At 41.2% G+C, this 20987-nt stretch overlaps 1 protein-coding gene across 4 annotated transcripts in view; it reads right to left on the reverse strand.

Moving 5' to 3' along the window:
- Positions 1–640: 640 nt before the first annotated feature.
- The window catches only part of SLC45A4 (solute carrier family 45 member 4), a 163200-nt gene continuing 142853 nt past the window's right edge, over positions 641–20987 (reverse strand). For all 4 annotated transcript variants that reach the window (XM_089518046.1, XM_089518048.1, XM_089518045.1 and 1 more), the window contains 6 exons: positions 19422–19610; positions 16131–16310; positions 12754–13832; positions 11276–11375; positions 10187–10398; positions 641–7760 (listed from right to left, as the gene is read on the reverse strand). In XM_089518046.1, the coding sequence (XP_089374172.1) occupies positions 7395–7760; positions 10187–10398; positions 11276–11375; positions 12754–13832; positions 16131–16310; positions 19422–19610 (2126 nt within the window). In that variant the 3' untranslated portion in view covers positions 641–7394. The remainder of the gene's footprint in view (positions 7761–10186; positions 10399–11275; positions 11376–12753; positions 13833–16130; positions 16311–19421; positions 19611–20987) is intronic.

Consider the following 20987-nt stretch of genomic DNA (forward strand, 5'->3'; position numbering starts at 1 on the left):
TAAATACTCTGGGCTGCTCCCAGATTATTCTTTCCCTGGAGCTGCACTGGATCCCCCCTCCCCAATCTCTGCACTCCGCAGCAACACTGGGCAGCTATCCACACATGCAACCGGCATGAATTGCTCCCTCTGAGGTCAGAAATGAGGTATCCAGCATCAAACAGAAGGCCATAAATAAAATGGTGATGATCACATGGCTGGGCACCTACTTGCAACCTCATGAGGGAGCAACTCTCATGTCAGTGGCATCAGGTTGCACAGTGGAAACACATGTGTAAACAGCTGCCTGGCATTGCTACAGAATGTGTTGGATTTTCCTGGAAAATCCGGTGCAAAAGGTGAGGATTTTTTTAAAACAACTTATTTTGGCAGAGACAGGGCAGATTTGTTGTGGAATTGGCCTTCATTTGCAAAGACAGTCCACACTTGAACCAGTGATTTGGCCCTGTGTTATGTAGACAGTTGTGGTAAGGGCTCAGGGAAACTAGTTTAATTGACCCATGTAGACCTGGTGTCCTCCAGATGGGTTGAACACTAAGTTGGGGAAGGTTGGAACAGACAGACCAACAGCCTGAAACTGGGTAAAACATACATTTGTACTGTATCTACTAACATTATGAGCATTCCATGCAAGAAGCACTGCACCGTCGTTTTTCTCATGTCCACAAACTCAAGAACCCAATCCACCAGTTTATACTGAAATATTTATTAAGATTGAACTGTAGAACAATGGATTGAACACATGAAAAATGTGAAATAGTGGTTTTTGTTTTTATCTCTACATTCAGCCATTTCTATCCATAAATGGAAAAAAGAATTATACAAACAGACCAAAAGTGCAGAACAGTTAAAACTATTTTGTCATGCAACAAATCTTTACTTAAAAACCAGAAAAGAAAGCTGTGTTGAAATCAAATCCCAGAACATTATGCCATCTAATCCACTCAGACACATTCATCTGTCACATTTCTGTTTTGTTATCCCTTTTTCTTCATTAAACTTGAAACATTATGTGTTTAACACACGCTTATAAACATTGCTAAACTCAGCAAGAGCTAGTATAGTGCCCCAACTTAATAAGTTGATAAAAAAGAAGTTGTCTTATGGCCAGTCCACAATGGAACTAAATATATATATACATATATATTTACTTATACTTTTCATTATGAGATGCCTATATATGCAGCTTTTCAGTAGATGAGGCATTTTAATATTCAGCTGGCCATCTGGCTACCAAGAAGGTTTCAGGTTCATGTTGCAGTAGAAATTAAAGCAAAACATTCAATTTGGAACAGTTATACTGATCAAATCATACTACCCTGTAAGATGTTAGATTTATACTGAATAAAAAGCCATGTTTCAAAATTAACACTTAATTCAAGCTAACAGGGGTACAGCATTTCAATGAGGCTTCTCATTTTCTGAAAAAGCTAGACATTTTGAAATCATCTTTAGATTTGATCAATGCAATGAATTATCTATTGTCCTGAAGCATGAAGGAATTTGCATTGGGATCCTGATTTCTTTTCTCGCAGGGAACATTATTATCTGGGCAGTTATCCCATGAAATGTTTTTTACAGAAAGCTGCCCAGAAAATGAGTCACCCCTATCATGAACCGGAAGCAAACTCTGAATTACCCAGTCCTCAGATAAATTAAGCAAGAAAAGCCCTCAAGACAAATCAGGTACTCATTTGTAACTACAGATCATTCTTTGAGTCATCCTTACACCAGGATTGCAAATCCTAAATAATTTCTTAGCACATGTGTCCTATTTAGCAAATTTGCTCCACTCAGACAACATGCCCAAGATGAGCCCCTGGACTCTTCAGCCAGGAGGATGTGGTGCAGTATGGGATTTTATGTTCCTACAATTTCCTTACTAGTTGCTGAGACCTTACATTGAAAGAAAAAGAAACACAAACACACAACAACAGTGGTACAACAAATATGCTAGTATAAGGTGCATCTCCAATAACACTTTCATTCTGGATGCAACACAGAAACATAGAACTCTGGGTAGTCCATCTCTCCCTGTAAATGGACTCGCTTCTTGTAGCTTAGTGTTCCTTCTAGAAATCACCATTTAGGGCTGCTATGTCTGCAAGTTTAAGAATACATAGTTAGGAAAAGATTCCCCCCCCCCAAAAAAAAACCAATTTGGTATCCCTTTTTTCTATTTCACAACACAGTCATTGTTTTTCCATTTCTGTGCATTTGGTGTCGGTTACATTTATTTGGCCTATTAACAGAAAAACAAGGATAGCTGTAAATGAATTAAAAGCCAAATCACTTGCCCCCCACCCTTTCCTACAAAAGACACTTCAGGTACTTAAGACGTTACATGTGCTTAGCAGGGGAGCCATGCAGGGTTTTATCGTCCTTACGAAGCAACAAATGGTTTCAGCTGGGTGCATCTTGCTAGCAGGTGGCAGAAAACTCTTAAGGAAAGCACAATACCTATGTTGCAATGAAGAGTGATGGCTGCAGTGGAAGGAAGGCGCTTTGGGTCTACCCTCTTTTCCCTTTTCAATAAGGAAAAGGGTTTTCAAGGTTGAATGGCAAAGATACTAAGTTCCCAAATTAAGCTGTGAGCAAGGGACACTGGAGAGTGGTGTCAATGAGGTGGTACCTGCTCCTGATTTCAGTCTAATTTTAAAAGTGCCAAACTCCATCTTTGAAACAGGCTCAGTGACTTGGGAACAAAGTTCAGCATCCTGCAAAACTCCTTGACAGGTTCAGGCTAACAACCAGAGTGGATTTGTCACCCTTCTGGCATAGGAGCTGCCAGCCGCCATTCCCTATGGAAACCCTGAGTTGGGTTTTAGCTACCCCAAAGCGTTTCAGAGTGGAGGTATCCATCAGCCTTAGTTGGTTTCCCAACTAAGAACACGGTTGTGCCGCACTCTCCCTGTCACAACATGAAGCGGGGCCTTAAATGGGTGTTAAGACGCCTCTTTTAAAAATGATGAAAAATGAGTGAAGACAGCTTTTGACCTGCAACAGGATGATCTTCTAAGGTTATGGCTCTCTGTGCAGGCAAAATCAGATGAAGCAATAAAACCAGACAGCACATTTCTGAATTATAGACCTTGACGTTGCAAGTTGGTCTCAGCAGAGTGAATTCAAAGGCAAGGGACTGGAATGGGCAGGACAGCTGACCTTTTCCTTGAGCCTAGTCAAAGGCTGGTCCCCTTAAAACCCAACCACATGGGGACCATTCCCCAACTGCATGGGGACCAGATGTTTCTCCACAGAAGCCATAAATGAAGAACATAGAAGCAATCTCTAACAAAGGATTGGATTCTAACAAATCCAATGATGCAGTGGCCATATTTCAGATCTTTTCAAGGCACCATGGCCAAGAAAGGGCCTCAACGAAAAAGCCCTAATACAAATCCCAATCTTTAACCTTTTTTTGAGGAGAATCAGGTGCCTCTGTGCCTTGGTTATCACCTTGAACTCTGATCAGTCAGGGAATGATCAGAATATTAGAAAGGCTATTTGGGTAAAAATCCCCATGTGCAAATAAGAACTGATCTCTTAACAACAACCAAAAAGATTATTGCTTTTCTCTCACCAAATCATTCTTAAATGTAGACACTTGTTTTAAGTCTGGTTGGATGTTGTCATTAGAAATCCATTTCTTCCATTTTGTTTTAAAAAAAGGAAAGGATAATTCTATTATCTTAAAATATATACAATCCAAGAGATCGAACTTTAGCAGCCAGACACTTGAACTGATTTACAGTGTGAAATATAGTTGGAAAGCCAGGCAGCCCAAAGATCTGGTTGATCTCTGAATATGGAAATAGGATATGTGAAAATAAAAAATAAATAAAATATTGCTAAATTTAAAATCAAGGACAATTACTTGTGAGCTAAACAAACTGCTATTCACCTGCCACTGCTTTTCAAAAGTATCTGTGAAAATGAGATATTTACCAGGAGTGTATCTACACTGCAATTGTAACACTTTAATACCACTTTAACTGCTACTGCTCCATCCTGTGTAGTCCTGGGATTTGTAGTTTGGTGAAAAATCTACTCCATTCTATAGTCCATATCCTCCATGAACTATAGCACTAGAATTTCCTATTAGAAGATTATAAAGACCTCACCAAACTAAAAATCCAACAATTACACAGGTGAGAGACAGAACAGTTAAAAGTGCTATTCGAGTGATCTAAATGTGTAGTATACTTACACAATTACAGAATTGTTTGAGAAGTCTCAAGCCTATCAACTCCATGACAGAGGCAGACATTAAAAAAACAATCTTGATGCAGTCTGAACTACAACTATGTTCCAAGTTGGGCTGTGAACCTATAACAGCATGCCTAAATTGTTTTTGCAGAATGTACAGGAAGCATCCATGTAATCTTCCTGATATTTCCACCTTCTGAAAGTTAACAGACACTTTCACTGTCCCTAAAATGCCACTTCCAGCAATAGGAAGAGATATTCTGCCAAGAATTCTAAAAGCTGAGAAGGAAACCCTGACAAAACGATGTCCTGAAGTCGACACTTCTGGCAACCCTCTTTTAACAGCAAAGGTACAGGAAGATCAGACAGTTACCAAAACATGACAGTCTCCTGCCTGTGCAAAGTTTACCCCAGGGCTGGTATCCAGGTTTTGGTAGAACTGATACTGACCTTAAAATGGCTGATCCAGCAACTGTCAAACAATGTTCAGGAAGACTGGGGTTACAGGATTCAAAGAAAGAGTGGGGCCTCCTGCCTGGATCAACTCTTACCATGGGAAAGGATATGAGTTCTCTGGGCAGGCAAATCTGGGAAAGCCAGCAATTGATTTCTTAATCTTGAACAATCCTGAGTGACACTGAATTGAGTGAAAAACAGACTTCAAGGAAGAGAAACCCCACAGTGTGAGAAAGGATCAAGCCAGAGGTGGCAACATCTTATTTTTAATCTGTTCACGGGAAGCCACTAAACAGGATCCTTTTGGGAAATGGTACCATTTAATGCTTAATGCAGCTATTTTCAATGAATCCATCAGGTTTTCAAAGAAACAGCCGCTTCTTTGGTGAAACAAAGGCTGTCTTGCAGTTAGGAGTTGCAAAGACCATTAACCTGTAATGGAGGTGAGAATATTCCTAAATCAAAGATCTTATACAACATCGATTTCTTCACTAGACTGTGTGATCTTTGAAAAACAAGTTTCAAATGAAATGTTCCAAATTTTGAGAGGGAAAAAAACTTGAGTTTTTTTCCTTAGACCATTAAAACATCATTTTAAAAAAAATCCCTGTACAAAATGAAAATTTACGAAATTCCACTGGTCTGTAAAGAAATCCATTCACCTGCGATGGAGGTAAAAATGTAAATTGTGGGTCTGAAAAGCACAGCTAAGGAACAAACAGAAGCTGCTGCCAAACTATCCAAAGAGGCCAGCAAGCTGATTATCAGGTTAGCTATGAAAAACATACATATTCTTCTTTTAAGTACAATTCAAGTAATTAAAACTTTTTTTTTATCTTGAAATACATATATATATATATATGTAGGGGGGAGAGGGAGGAATATTCACTTTCAAATTATTATATTTGCAGCATGGTTCAAGACATGCATTTTAAAGTAATGCATCCAAAATAAGTGAATTGGAGGCAGCAGAAGTATCACAAAAGTGTCCTCCATTTGCCACCTTCAGCCTGAAAACTGGCTGCCATGTCTTCAATGCTGCATTCTCTGCAGGCATCAAGAAATGTCCAAGGACAGGCTCTTCTTCAAAGAAGAAGTTTCTAAGGACCTTCTTCCCCAAAACATTTACCTAACAGGAGGTTCATTCTCAGCATTGACCTGGTATTGTATTAAGAGTCCAACGAGTTGGGCCTTGCTGGAAAAAAACAAAACCCTTTCCTTTTAATCTGCAGCCTTGGTTTTGTATTCCTATTCTTGTATTGAAACCACTGTTAAGTGAAACATGCAAAGGAGCTAAGAGGCTAAGGAGTTGCTTGAGAAAGGAAAACAGGGATCTAGTTTTGTATGCCTCCAGCCACAGGACTCCTAGACAAAGGAAAAAGATACAGCATTTTTTTGAAAAAAAGTGTTGGATTTCTCTTAAGGCCCAAAGCTGTTTCAAGATAATATATATTTTAAACAAATAGACAAACAAACAAGCAGCAACATAGCCACACATGCACACACTCTAGGCTGTGGTATCAGAGGTAGGCCTTTGGTATTAGCTTGCCATAGCGAGACTCTCTTTTAAAACCCAACTATCACAATTCCCAGCCCAGAAGAGTTCAGAAAAAGTGCAATCGATGACCCCTTCTAAACAAGGGAACCCTCACAACACATTTGAAGAAACCAACAATGTGGATTCCCCCCAACTCAAAGCAGCTTCCTCACAAAAGAGATGATTGGCTTTTAAATGCCATGAAAAAAAAGGAAAAAAGGAAAAGAAATACAGGAAAAGAAAAATATTCAAATTTGACCAGCTCAGTCGTCAATCTGGTCACAGCATTTTTCACTGGTGCTTCCTAAAACTCCACAAGCCCCCTGAGGCCTGCCCAAAGGTCTTCTTAACTGCCAAAGCCTTCCCAGATCTACAGTGGGCAGACCATGATCTAAAAACAATGGCGAGCCATAGCCACTGGGAACAGATGTTCTAAATGGCTTGAATACAGTAGTAATAATAATGAGAATAACAAATTGACATCAATTTTTGGAATAACTACTGCAGATGCAGGAATAGTAATACCAGTTGTACCAATAAAATAAAATAAAAAATGGAATACAGACTCTGGTTCAAAAAGGGGGCAAATAAGAACTATTACTGTTGCTCACTTATTATTGCATCAGTTCTCTAATGCACAATTTGATCAATGAAACTGGCTTTCCTACTATAACTGCAAGGTCCAAAGAGGTCAGACCCAAAACCAAAAAAATTAAATTAAAAAACTCAACAACCCAGGAGTTTCTTTGCAAAAGCTGCAGCCAGCGTTGCTTCCTCCCGTTACGATCTAAAAAATGATTTTTGTTGTTGTTGTCCTTCAAATGGATCATTTGATGTTTTTGACAAAAATGTTGTGAGGGTTTAAAAACAAAACAAAACAAACCAGAAAACCATGTGCAAGTAGAAAGTTTTCCTGTCTATTTACAGGAAACCCAAGTGTGTTTTCTCTTCATTAAAAATACCTCTAAGAAAGATGTTTTTCTGGATTGTAGAGAAAGCAATCAGCATCAAAGCTACCTATTCAACCTAGGCTACCTAGCACTATGGAATTTCATCTACGTTTTTGCATGAAGAACCATTTAATCCATTGCCGCAAGACAATGATGTCTCTTGAAAGTTCAGATTTTTGCTTCTGACAATGTTCCCATTCATGCACCTGAATTGCCTGGAATGTGTGTGAATGATGGCAACTTGTTCAAACAGTGGATTCGTTTTCCACTTCTGACACAGCAACTTCTTTTCGGGAGAGCTTTAACACAGGTGGTTTCTCCTCCTCCTCAGTGCCATTGCTTTCAGTCACATTGGGAGGGGTCAGTCCCTTCTGTTCTTCTTTTGAACCCTCGCCAACATCCGGGTACATCACCAAGAAAGTGGCTGTCAAGAAACCCAAGAAAGAGCCTACCGAAGCAACCATCGGAATGACCCGGACTGTGCCCACAGCATCCACGACTCCTCCTAGGGCAGAGGCCACCAAGAACTGGGATATATAGACCTGGCAGGACAAGATGGCACAATCTATGCCAAACCCTCGCTTGGAGTTTCCAGGGCTGTGGTGAATATACTGAAAGAGACAAAGGAGATGCTGTAACTCAGAGGTTGAAGCACATTGCACTGGAACATTTGAGCCTTTAGCAATACATTTTTTATTTATTTAAAAAAATTAGCAGCCCCAAACTGGCATCTTGTTAGTAGCATATGCAAGTATAAATCCACATTAAGTTTGCTTTTTTGTGTGTGTGGATATTCCAGAGGTTGGTATTCTCTTTCAACTTCCACATCAACTGAAGCCTCCCGATTATTCACCATTTAGCCACTGCAGGCCCCCATAAACAATCTGTGGCTGCTGCAGAGTGGGATGGGTTATCAGAGAAGCATCAGTATGTTTCCACAGCAAGAGGCAGAATGATTACATAATCTACAGGGACCTCTGGGGAACTTTGTGGATCTCACAGATGAGGCAATTAATCTGTTCTGGCTACAGGGAAATAGCCACATGCTCCTCTGACCCTTTGCCATTTACCAGCAAGAGAATGGCTGTGGAAGGCTGCAGTGACTAAACACTGGGTCCAGGGGGTGTTGAGAGCACAAGTGCAGCCTAGTTCTCTGTGTGTGGAACTATCACAGCCCAATGTGCCAAGCAGAATCTTGGCCAGTGACTGGGAACATTTAGGCAGGGCTGACCCAACACATTTTGCTGCTTAAGGTAGATCCAGCAGTGGCATCCCCTTTCCTTGATCAAGTCAAGGTTCATGGTAACCAAAATCAGCCCAGTTGTTGTTATTTATTCATACATGGCTTGGGCCCAGGGTACCTAGAGGACCGTCTCTCCCCATACATTCCGCCCCGCAACCTCAGAACATCTGGGCAGCAACTACTGAGGGTCCCAGGGGCTAGACTAGCCTCCACAACAAGGACCCTCTGGAACACGCTGCCCATAGAGCTCCGCTCGGCCACCTCCCTGGCCCAATTCAGGAAGGAATTAAAAACCTTCCTGTTCCGTTTGGCATTCCCGACATAAGTTCCAGCTAGTCTCCCCCTTTTCGACAGCAATGGTAGCTGGCTGATGGGGTTTTTAAACAATTTTAATAGTTTGTTTTATTGTATTTGTATATGGAAATATGTATTTGTACTGTGCTGTTCACCGCCCTGATCACAGGAAGGGCGGTATACAAATAAATTTTTTATTATTTATTTTATTATTTATATTCCACCTTTTCTCCAAAACCAGGACTCAAAGTGGAAAACAGACAAAAGCAGATATGAAGAATTAAATACAAACATACCAATCCAATTAAGTTAACCATAGATTTAATACCTTTGAACAAAACTACTGAAATGGCAAAAGTCAAGTTACTCTGACACATGAGACAGAAAATTCCCTAAGTAACATTCCCCATTCTGGCTACTAAAATCAGGATAAATACCAAATAAAAAACAAACTGTCTGCTGCCAAAGGCAGCTGCCTAGCTCTGCCCGATGGTAGGGGCAAGCCTGGCTTCTAGTCAAATGCAGCTGGATCTCCTGGCAGTTATCAAGGAATTCCTTGACTTGTTTGCTTCCCTCCCCCTTTCCTTGAAACCTTTGCAGAAGATCTGGCAGGGGAATAGTAGATGACTAGGAATTCCACATGCTAGAAGCCCTATCCTATGAACCACAGCCTAGATTGGTTCAAGTGTAGAATGTACTAGTACCACAGTTCACTGTATCAAATAAAGACAGACAAGCATCAGCTAGAAGCCAGTGAGAAAGAAAATAAACAATTAAACATCTGTGAGGTGGTAAGTAGATGATATCTGTTTATATTCTGTTTTTGTACATTTCACGTGATATATTTTATATACTAAGATGTTTACATCAGTCAGCATCTTTGGTGTCTGGAATATTATATCCATATTTTTTGGACATTTATGGGAATATTATTCCTATTTAATTATTATTGAAGATTTTGGAGGCAAATGTTATTATCTGTACATTTACCAGAGGTACGTAGTTGTCTATTACAGCTTTATATTATCTTTGCTACAACCTTTATTTTAGTCATTACTTTTTGCCAGTGATGCATGAATTGAGAACTGTATATGTTTGGCATTTCTACAAGCAGAAAAGGGCTGTAATGAGTCTATTGACTTTGTTGTTTATTATGGACTGCCACATTGAGGCTTAAACTACTGAAGTTTAAATTACTGTTTAAATAACTGTTAGTTATTTTTCTGACGTGTTATATGGCATGTTACTAAGTTATTATGCAGCTGTCTTGGTATATTGTTCATGAATAAGTTCTGTGTTTTGAATATATACTATATTATATATTTTTACTACAATACTATAATGTCACTATACTATTCACCATTACATCTATTTTTGTTTGATTGTTTTCTTTCTGGCTTCTACTTGGTGTTAGTTTGTTTTGCATTAGATCAAATAAAAGACAGGAGAGGGTGCAACACAACAGAGAAGAAGAGGTATGTTTGGTGAATTGCCACATACCTCCTTGATGTCATGGTATTGCCCTAGTAGTGCATATGGGCAGTAGGATATACTCATGGAGACAATTCCCATTGTGCTGATCATTATCATGGCAATATATACGTTAGGGAACATGGCCATCACCGCTGTTCCAATGGAGAATCCCAGCGTACCCAGGATGTAGATCACTTTGATGCTAAGATCATAATTGTCTAAGTACTTCTGTAGTAAGGCTGTAAAAAAGAGTGAAAAAGTGTTAACGCTACAGCAAATGATCCACACTCATGGCCTGCTGGCCCCCACACACTACAGATTACACTTACCCTCCTCAGTGAGGCTCCAACCTCTCTGTCGCTTCCCCAGTGCCACCATCTGCACTATGTTTCACTACAAGACTGTATAGGTTTTGGCATATGCATGGTACATGTCAGCTAACTCAACTGCTGAAAAAAGGCCAGTGTTGGAATTATTGCAGAAGAGGTTTACCAGGCTGGCATCAAAATCTGAGGAAGAGGACAGTAGCTCCCTGGCAGAAGAGATGCTTTGCAGATTCTAGAACAAATTTCTGGCATCTCTGAGGACAGGAAAATCTCATGTGGGGAAACCCTGGTCAGCCATGACAAGTCCACCAAGGCTACACACTGAACTTGACAGACCAATGGTCTCACTCAGTTTAAAATAGGTTCCTGTATTTCATGTGCCTTGAGTCCCATTCATGGGAGAAAGGCAAGATCTAAATCAAATAAACACAGAGAGACAGACAGACTTGGGAGTCTTGCAATGTAATGGCATCTGTTATATCTGTACTTGGAATTCATCATGTAAGTAGTGAGTTTCCTTGGCCCTAATTTACAACCATAACTCTTACTGTGGGGAAGAGTGAAACCTTTCCCAAAGTGGCTGTTTCTTTTGGTGTACTTCTACCAGATGGCACAGCCAGGTGGAGGGACAGTGAAGAATTCAGCTTGAGGATTCTGTTTCCAACCCCTTGCCCAGGGAAATGGTAATATCTAGTCAATATTTATGTTCAAAGAGAAACATAACATCTTGCCAACTTTCCTGTTTCAAACTGGGTGTCAGATATGCCACTGCTCCTACAGCATCCCTTACCTGAACACACAGCAGCAGTAGCAGCATAGATGACTAATCCCCAACAGCCCATCTGAACACCAGCATTGTAGGCATACAGTTCAGTAGAATTGGTAGGAGCCTGCAAGAGAACCAATAAAGATTTATTCAAAGGCAGATAAGCCCACAAAATATACTGGGATACACAGTTATACAAAGAACAAACAACAAAGTTAGCATGTATCAGATCAACGCAAATTTTAAATCAACAAAGAAAAAGCAGATTATGACGAGAGAGCCATCATGGTGTTGTGGTTTGAATGTTGCACTAGACCTCTGGGAGATCAGTATTTCAATCTTTGCTCAGTGATGGAAACCCATTGGGTGATCTTGGGCAAGGCACACCATTCTCAGCCTTAGAGGATGGCAGTGGCAAACCTCCTCTGAATAAATCTGGCTAAGAATCTCTAGGACAAGGTTGCTGTAAGTCAGCATATAACAACAAAAGCATATAAGAATAATTGATTTTATTTTGCTACAATTAATTTTTGTTTGTTTGTTTGTTCATGCCTGTTTATTCAAGATAAAAAACCTTTTATGCCACTAACACACAGGCCTTTGATTTTTTTTTCTGCTCAAAAAATTTGTATTGTGCTACAATTAAGTGGCAGAAACAATGTATGCAGAGCAATTAGCTCAATAGTTCAGTATCATTCATTTACAGGCCCCAGGTCAAATGTTCTAGCAAAAGAGTAACAAACTTCCTCTCTCCATCAGCACGTAAACTATAGCTGGCTTCAAATTTGGAAATTGAGTCTGAAGGATAAAGCACCAAAAGGCATCCCAAGGCCAAAAATGCCAGCATGTGCCATCTATCCAGCTTCCTATCATAGAAGAAAAAGAGCACTGCCTATACAGTTCCCAGTATATGCCATAACACCAGATCAGTTCCCTGGGAACAGAGTTTAGGTAGCATCTGTACTGGCCACTTTCCACCAATTCTGGCCAAGGATATGACCCTGACACCTCTTTTCATGTGGCACTCTCCCATTATTCTCTACTTCTCTGTGGGTTTCCAGGAGTGTCACTACCTCTTTAGGAGATAGTAACTTTTATACATCATCCCTCAGAATATCTGGGCAATAAGAAAGATTAACAACTGCCCCAACTTTTTGAGACATAAATTCTACTTTTTGTATGTAGAAGCATCAGTTCATTCTTAGAAGCAAGCAACACAGTAATGCTGTCATGTTAGCAAGTTTATTTGCACCTTGCCATGGCTCACAAATGGATCTGTTCATGCTGGCCCCTCCTCATCCATCTCCCCATGCATCTCTGTTGCTCTTTGCATCCAGCACCACAAACACACCAAGGGTAACACAAGAAACAAGGAAGGACAGTGACACGAAACTGAAGGAGTCCAGGCCAGCCATCCCGTATGTTAACCCTGCCTGGCCCATTTTGTGCACACATACATATAATGCACACTTGCTACTGATGTCATAAGTGTCCTCACTCACCTTGGGGTCACCATTAAAGATGACCTGCCCCATAAAATCTGTGTAGAATACAGCTTCAGCAATGATGGAAAACCAGGTAATAAGGTGACAAATGCAAAGCCGCAGAAGTTCCTTGGGCATCTTCAGCATGGAAAGCCACAAGAGTTGAACTGTGGTTTCCGTCTCTCCTTCCTCACTCTCCGTGTCCCCACTGGAGTTGGTTGCCCCACTCTGATTCCTGTTCCGGTATCTCTGCCGCTGCCTCTTCTGCATGTCGTAAATGTCATTCATGCTGCGGGAGGACTTGATCAAGACAACGGCATTAGCCCGCCGGAAACGGTAACGATGGGAGCCAATCTTTCCATAATAGGAGAAGGTGTGAGAGGGCTGGCGGTAGAACATGTGCCGTCGCCTGTGCATGGAATTGGAAGTGCTTGACTGCTTCATGCCAATCCTAGCATTCCCGTTCAGGAGATCTTTTGGTAGAGAACCATTGGCATTGGGGACTTTGGCTTCATTCAAGTGATTATCAAGTAACATCTCCTCCTCTTTCTCATTTTCCCTGAGGAAAGCAGACAGGCGGTTGAATTTGGACCTCATGAGCTCCTGGCTGGTACTGTGAGGGGTGTTTGGGTACGAAGAGTCATGAAAGATGGAAGGCTCAATGTCATGGAGGAAAAGCAGCTCAGATTCCATTTCAAGGGTGGCATCAGGCATGTGCAGGACTGAGTCACTCTTACTCCGCACGATGTCCACGTCAAGAAATTCCATGTTGAGATCTTGCTCTGACTGGACCTCATCTGGGAACATGGTGTGCCCATAAGGGTCTTCCTCACTGATGATGTTTAGCCGGTTCAGAGGTGGGAGGCTCCCACCACTCAGCTTGACGCTTGACATGGTATCAGCTTCATCATCAATCCTGTCCTGCTGAGGGTTGTACTGTTCTTCTTCAATGCTGCAAAGGTGGAGGACGACGGAGACGGAGAAAATGATAGCAGCAAAGAAAAAGAGCACTTGCTCCTGGGATATAAAGATGGACCCCAAGAAAGTCTGCATCCAGTCTAGGCCTCCCAACATGTAGCCAATGGCTCCTCCGAGACCTATGGAACAGAAGGAGACAGCTATAAACCTGCTGAGTTTTTATGAAGAGGCTTACAGAGGCTCATTGAGGCAGACACTCAAAAAACTGGAGATGTGGGGGATGATGGGGCAGAACATGGAGAAGGTTCTCCTTCTTGCAACCAAGTGTCTTCCCCGGGTATTCCACCATGCCAAATTAACCAGGGTATGTACAACTCTTATCTATCTTTCCATTCAGCTCAGTATCACTTCATGATCAATATTCCGTTCATGATCAATTTCAGTTCATGATCTGCCATAACTAACATGATTAGATGTATAAATATTTTAATAACATTTTTATCTTGAGCTTTTCCCAAGAAGCTTGAAGCTTAAAGCAGCACAAGTGGTTCTTTCACCATCCACTTTGTTATTCAGCTAAGAAACTGTCAGATTCAAGGTCACCCAGTAACCTTCACCGGTGAGTGGGATTTAAGAAGTGCATGATGTTGTGGTTTGAGCACTGGACTATGTCTGTGGAAACCAATGTTGAATCACCACTCAGCCATGGAAAGCCACTGTGTGACCCTGGGCAAGTCACATAGTCTCAGCCTCAAAGGAAGGCAAAGACAAAGCCTTTCTGAACACATCTTGCCAAGAAAACCCATGGTATGTTTGCCTTAGTGTTGCTATAAATTGGAAACTACTTGAAGGAATGTGATAACAGCATTCCTTGCCCTATCCTACTCTCCTAACCTAACATAGAGTTTCACAAAGTTACTTTTTGGACTATAACTCCCACAAACATGCTCAGAATATATATTTTTAAAAAGACACAAATCTGCCTATTTCAGCTGAAGGCATGTTTGGTTTGCTGTCATTCACCATGTGGGCAAATAAATGATGTAATTCAGGCACATAGTATCTAATTAACTCAACAACTGTCTTCAAACCACACATTTTAAAGTGGTGGTTGCAGACAGACCAGAGCTCATTTTAATGGCTTCTCTGAATTGCTGCTTGTGCATGCCCTGAAGAATCAAATTTCCTTTCCAAACCAAGACTTCTAAGGACAATTCAGTGCTTGGTTACACAAGTAAATTCTAAAGCCCTCTAGTAGAGGCCAGATGCTCATGTTTTAAGAGTCTGGGCTAGTGGAGACATGAGCAGCATATTGTCCTAGATTTGTACTGCTGACCGAACCACAAGTCTCCTGTTTGGGACATTTTGTCCTTGCCTCATTTTCATGGTATCCTACAATTGTTTTAACTGAATTCTAAACTGGGGAAAATGGTGGGATATAACAACAACAACAACAACAACAACAACATGTATGTATAAATGTGTGTGTGTGGTTGCCTGTTGACTTATGGTGATCCCATGAATTTCATATGGCTTTCTTAGGCAAGGAAGAAGTAGTTTTGCAAGTTCTTTCCTCTGAAATATAGCCTACAGCCCCTGGTATTTACTAACAGTTTCCATCCAAGCATTAACTGGGTCTGACCCTGCTTAGCTTCCAAGATCAGATGGCTCTAGTGCCTTTAGGGTATTTTTAATACCACAAGCAAATCTACAGTAGAAGGTTCTGCAGTTTAATGTTACTGACTTGTTTAGCTCAGCCATGAATTTCAGGCTGTTTTGTAAAATCAGTGAAAGAGGCATTGCTACAGGCACAGTTACAAACAAATCACTGGAGCTGGATGCAGAAAGCCTCAGTGGCTCACTTCAGGCACCACACTAAACCATGGTTTGAGACTAATGGTAGCTTAAAGCCAATGCTGATTTGAGCACCCAAACAAGCAGTCCAATCACTTAAGAGTAAGGGTGGGCAGGTATTGTTGTTGAAGAACTTGCACCATTTTTCACTATACTGACTGTGCTGGAAAGGGCTGCCGGAAGATGCAGTCCAGCAACCTCTGGAGGAGTTCAGAAGTCGTATACCTGATTTAAAATATCTCCCCCTTGCCTAATCTCATCAGTGCTCCAGTTTTAATAGTCATGGTTGCCTCTGGAACTAAAATGAATGTTTGTTTGCTGAGATGTCACATTAAACCACAGTTTACAAGCGCTCTTTGAAACAGTTTTCAATTCTGATTTGCTGGCCGAAGAAAAACCCTGGCATGCCCAATCACAGTTACGGTTCCTTTAACCTTGGATTGATGAGACTGCAACTCAGGGACAGAGTAAAACATTTAAAAAATGAAAAATAAAACCCAAAACTTACAATGTTGGGAGAAGTTTAGGAATGCTGCCCTGACTCTGTGGGATAAAGTGAATATTAAACTGAAATGAAAGAGCTCCATGTTCATTTGACAAACGGGATAAGGTAAAAGGCATACCAGCTGAGAAGGCATGGATATTGAGCGCCATGTCCTGCTCTTCACTGTCCACTACGTCCAGCAAATAGGCTCGGATCGGCCCCTCTGATGCATCAGCGCAGAAATCCAAAACCACCACTCCCAGCACAGTGAGAACGATGCCAATGGGCTGCTTGTCTGGGACATCTCCAATGGCTAGACCTGTCAGAGAAGCAGAACCAAAACAGGAGAGTGGCTTTTTATTTGAAAAGGAGTAATCCAAAGCCAACAATAAGGAAGATAATAGATCTTTTTAACAGAATGGATGCCTGCATGATTGCTGTAAACACTTCTGCATTCGATCTGACTGGCTATTTCAACCCTCTGGGGTCCAGGCCATGTGTGCAAGAAAGTACTTTAAAGGAATTGGCCTTGACATGCTTTGTGTCTTGCAAAGTATCAGATGCCACCTCTTTGTCCCTCCTTTTTCAGACAGATGTTAAAAAAGCAGGTTAAGGTCAGTCAAGTAAGGTGGAGTTCAAAAAGTATTACACAACTTCTGAAAGCACACTTTTGCAAACAAAACAACAACAACAACAACAACAACAACAAACCCCCAGAAGTACTGAAATCTTCCTGGCTGCTATCACATACCAGAGTGTTCAACTTGTTCTCAAAAATAGGTTCTAGAAGTTGTCACAAAATGAGAGCATTTGCAATGGCCTGATATTGCTGGTGGTACTTTTGTTGATCTGAACCTTCAAGTAATTTCTGTCTTATGGCGACCCTATCACAGAGTTTTCTTGGCAGAATTTGTTCGGTGTGTGTGTGTGTTGGTTTTGCCATCCTGTGAGGATGAAAGTGTATGACTTGCCCAAGGTTAATCAGTAGGTTTCCATGGCTAAACTTGGACTTGAACTCTGATCTCCTAGTGTTCTAGTCCAACGTGTTGGACCATGCTGGCCCTCATTTTATAGCAACACCTCTAAATTCTTTCCGAAACCTGGAACAGGCCATCTGCATAGAAAGTACTGAGGAAAGTGGACAGACTGAACCAGAATATTACTTCATGTGGTCAATAGTTTTCTCTGTAACATGTGCTCCTTATTAAATTTCCTCCAACCCACAGCAAGGCAATGGCACAGAAAGAGCGCAAGGCATCCTTCTCCAAGCAAGATATTACTATGGGACTCATTCTCAGGTTGATTTCCCAAAGACAGTAAATTCCCAGCTTCAATTGTTTCCTTAGAATATTGTTCCAACAGTTTTGACAGGGATAAGGAAAAAAGTTATTCTTTCCCTTTCAGTCATTTGATAAACAGGTTTTTGGTGTGTGCTATGATCTCCCCCCCTCCCCTCTGTTAGGTCACACTCTAAGAAATGAAAAAGGAAAAGTGAAAAGATTTTTTTTTGGGTCCCCTTTCAAATAATGTTGGAAACAGGATGTGTTTGCCAGATATGCATTAAAGGGAAATCAGAACACAACAGGAAACATTTCCCTGTGAACAGGTCCCTACAGTTTTCCCATGCCAAGGGCCGACTGCATTCGTTTAGGCGCCTGTTGACATTTTGCTGGCAAGAGTTGTATTAATAGGAAGGTGTGCTTGCCTACACAGCCCACCAGGGCTGTGATGAATATGGCTTTGAATGAGAAAAAGTAACAAAGAAAGGTGCATGTGGTGACTTAGGACACTGGCAGCTTCAAGACTACCTAACTGGAGGGAAAGAAGGGGCTGGGGGGCATTTACAGTGGCACCTCATTTGGAGGCTCAGTTCCTTTCTCAGTCATGAAATCTAAGGCAGGTTTAGGCTAGACACTGAGTTAAGTATGCAGATTTAACATTCCTAACCTAGCAATCTGTGGTTTGTTGGAACAGGGATAAGGGACAGGCTTGAGCACTCGTTCTCCCTTCCCACCATCTTTTGTGCAGAGCAGATCCATCCATGCATCCACTCACCCATTTATGGCATTTATTTATCAGTTCTTGAGTTCTCTTTACCAAGCACAATTGCAAACAACCATTTGAGACTATTTGTTAAGATGTCATGAGGTCAGTGTCATTTAAAAAAGTGGGGGGGCTGAATCTGCACTGCAGAAACAATGCAGTTTGACACCACTTTAAATACCAAATACTGGGATTTGTAGTTTTATTAGACATTTAGTCTTCTCTGTCAGAGCACTCTGGTGTCAGAACAAAAAACAAATCCCAAGATTCAATAGGATGGAGCCAGGGCAATTAAAGAGGCGTCAAGCTGCATTATTTCTGCAGTGCAGATTCAGGCCAAGATGTCCCTGCTGTGAGTGTAGGGGATAGAGATGAATGGGGAAAGACAACCATTCTCTGAGGCTGAGAGAGTATGACTTGCTTTTCAAGTGACTGCAACCCCTTAAACAATTTATCTGCACTTGAACAGCCAAGAACAAGGAGACTATATACCCAAAATGTATTTCCTAGAAACATCTGCTAGCAAAACATTTTTAGAATTCTGCTTTTGCTATTGTTAGGTAGAAAAACCTAAATTTCAGAGCTGTCAAATACCTAGAGGTGCTGGTATATTTTTTCTCTCTCTCTCTCTCTCTGTAGTAATGTTTGTTAACGTTATTTCATACGGAGTCAAGCCCAAGTTGGACACCAAATTTATCCCCAAGTGTAGAGAATGGGCCAACCATGGTTTCTTGATGAAAGTCTACCCAAATGTGTTTATCACATTTTACCTTTTAAGGTATGAATTTACAATCTGTTAGTGTATATTTCAAAAGAATAAAGTGTGGAATAGCCCTAAGTAGTGATATTAGGATTCCACATAACAGGTCTTAATCCTGAACACCTGTCTTTTCTGGGACATATCAATATCAGCCACTCCTAATATTGGTTTGTACAGCTGAAACATCCTCAATACACCAAGTTAGCCAAATACATAATGGCAGAACTTCAGTTTCACCCTCCACATCAATTAATAGGAACAATTTCCAGAAGGTTGTCTCACTTCTATTACTTTTTTGATCAAAGAACTGGCAGTAAACTAGTTATCTTCAAATAAGGGTTGTCTTGTGGAGGGATGGAGTGAGCTTGTTTTCTGCTACCCAAGAGGGGAGGACCTAGATCCATGGATTCAAATTGTACAAAAGGGGAGAATTTCCTAAGTGTAAGAGCAGTCTGATGGTATAACAGACTATCTCAAATGGTGGACTCTCTTCTGCAGGAGGTTTTTAACTATTACCTGGATAGCCAGCTAGTAGAGGACTTTTCTTCATTGACAGTGGGGTTGAATTGGATCACCCTTAGAGATAATTTCCAACTGTGCAATTCTAGGAAAGTAATGCAGGCATACCTATGACAGAGCCATTTAAGAAAAGGGCAACTCCAAAGAGGACTCCAATGCAAAGGGCAAGAATAAAAGGCCGCCGGCGGCCCCAGCTAAGTGTGCAGCGGTCGCTTGCTGAACCTATCCAAGGAGTGAAGATGAGGCCCAGAATTGGACTAAGGAACCATGTGAGGCTGTAGTACTGTTCAGGAAGACCTAAGAGAGAGACAACAAAAGACAGTTAGGGAAAAGCAACTGTTTTGAGGAACACAAATGCCCTCACTCTAAGACAGGCTTTGCCCAAACTTGCTAAAGGTGCAGTAAATCAAATAAGCCCATCAGGAAGGAGTAATTCAGTTTCCCACACAAACATTGGGAACTATTGGGAACAAGGGCAGAGAAAATGGCTACCTGGTAGAAATTAAGGAACAAAAGTAACATGAGAAAGAAGGTAAGTATATAGAAATACAACCCCTTACATAGCAGAGTATTTGGCAGGTGCTGTCTATGGGGGCTGGAAAACATCTCTGCCACAAGACAAATCTGTTGCTTTCTAACCACACAAAAAGTGGAGGGACATTAGGCTGGATTGATTTCAAATTAACATAGAGGCTGGAAAGCTCTGTGCATGTGGTATGTCACTGGTAAAAATTTTCCCAGGTTTGTACAGTGGTAGCAAGGGAAAGCAAACAGATTTGCTGGCTCCAATCAGTTTACTTCTTCCATCTCCTCCTCCTGATTTATACATTTTATTTCTCCTAGTTTTGGATTCAACACGGCTTACAAAAATTAAAACAAATACAGTCAAGAATTCACATATATGAAAGTTAAAAGTGTAATTAAACCATCAGTAAAATTTCCAGTCAAAATTTACCATTAAAAATACAGCAACAAACAGAAAGTACGAGGCTCTTTCTCTGTGAGCAATGAAGTCTTCAAAGGCCTGCTGAAACCAAACAAACTTAGTATTTTTTACCTGTCTACTGAAGGATAACAAGGAGGGTGCCAGTTTTACCTTTTAGGAAAGCAATTCTAGAGCTTGGGGCAAAACTCAAAAAGGCCCCATCTCCTCTTCCCACCCGATGTACCTGTGAGGAGGATGGGAAAGAGAGAAGGGCCTTCCCAGAGTATCTCAAAACTTGGGCTTTGGGCCCTATCCCAGTAGAAAGACGTGTTATAGGCCATGGTCTACACTGGCATAGTCGCATAAAAACACTACACAACATGATTCTGACCAAACATTGGAATGAAGTGTGCGCATGCGTACACATGCATGTGAGGAACTCATGACATAAGGCAAAAGGAGCAGCAAGTGGTGCATGGGGCAGTTCAAAAATCTTAAGCAAAATGAGGTGACGGGGAAACCTTACATCTGTACCCCTGGGTTTCAGGGAGGGAGGGACATACCCCAGGGCTGAATCTGAACAAGAGCTGATCGAATCCTTTTTTGAAGGAGCAGCTCAAACACTGGAATTACTCTAAGCTCTCCTTCTGGTGATCTTGGCACAGTTGGCGCTTCCCTTTTGCTCTCTCCAGGCAGACAAAATGATAAGTGTGAGGAGAATGCAGGACTTCAGAGGCCTAGGATGAGTC

The sequence above is a fragment of the Sceloporus occidentalis genome, unplaced genomic scaffold (genome assembly GCF_023333645.1).
Source record: "Sceloporus occidentalis isolate IW3139 unplaced genomic scaffold, rSceOcc1.0.p SCAF_3, whole genome shotgun sequence".
Classification (NCBI taxonomy): Eukaryota; Metazoa; Chordata; class Lepidosauria; order Squamata; family Phrynosomatidae; genus Sceloporus; species Sceloporus occidentalis.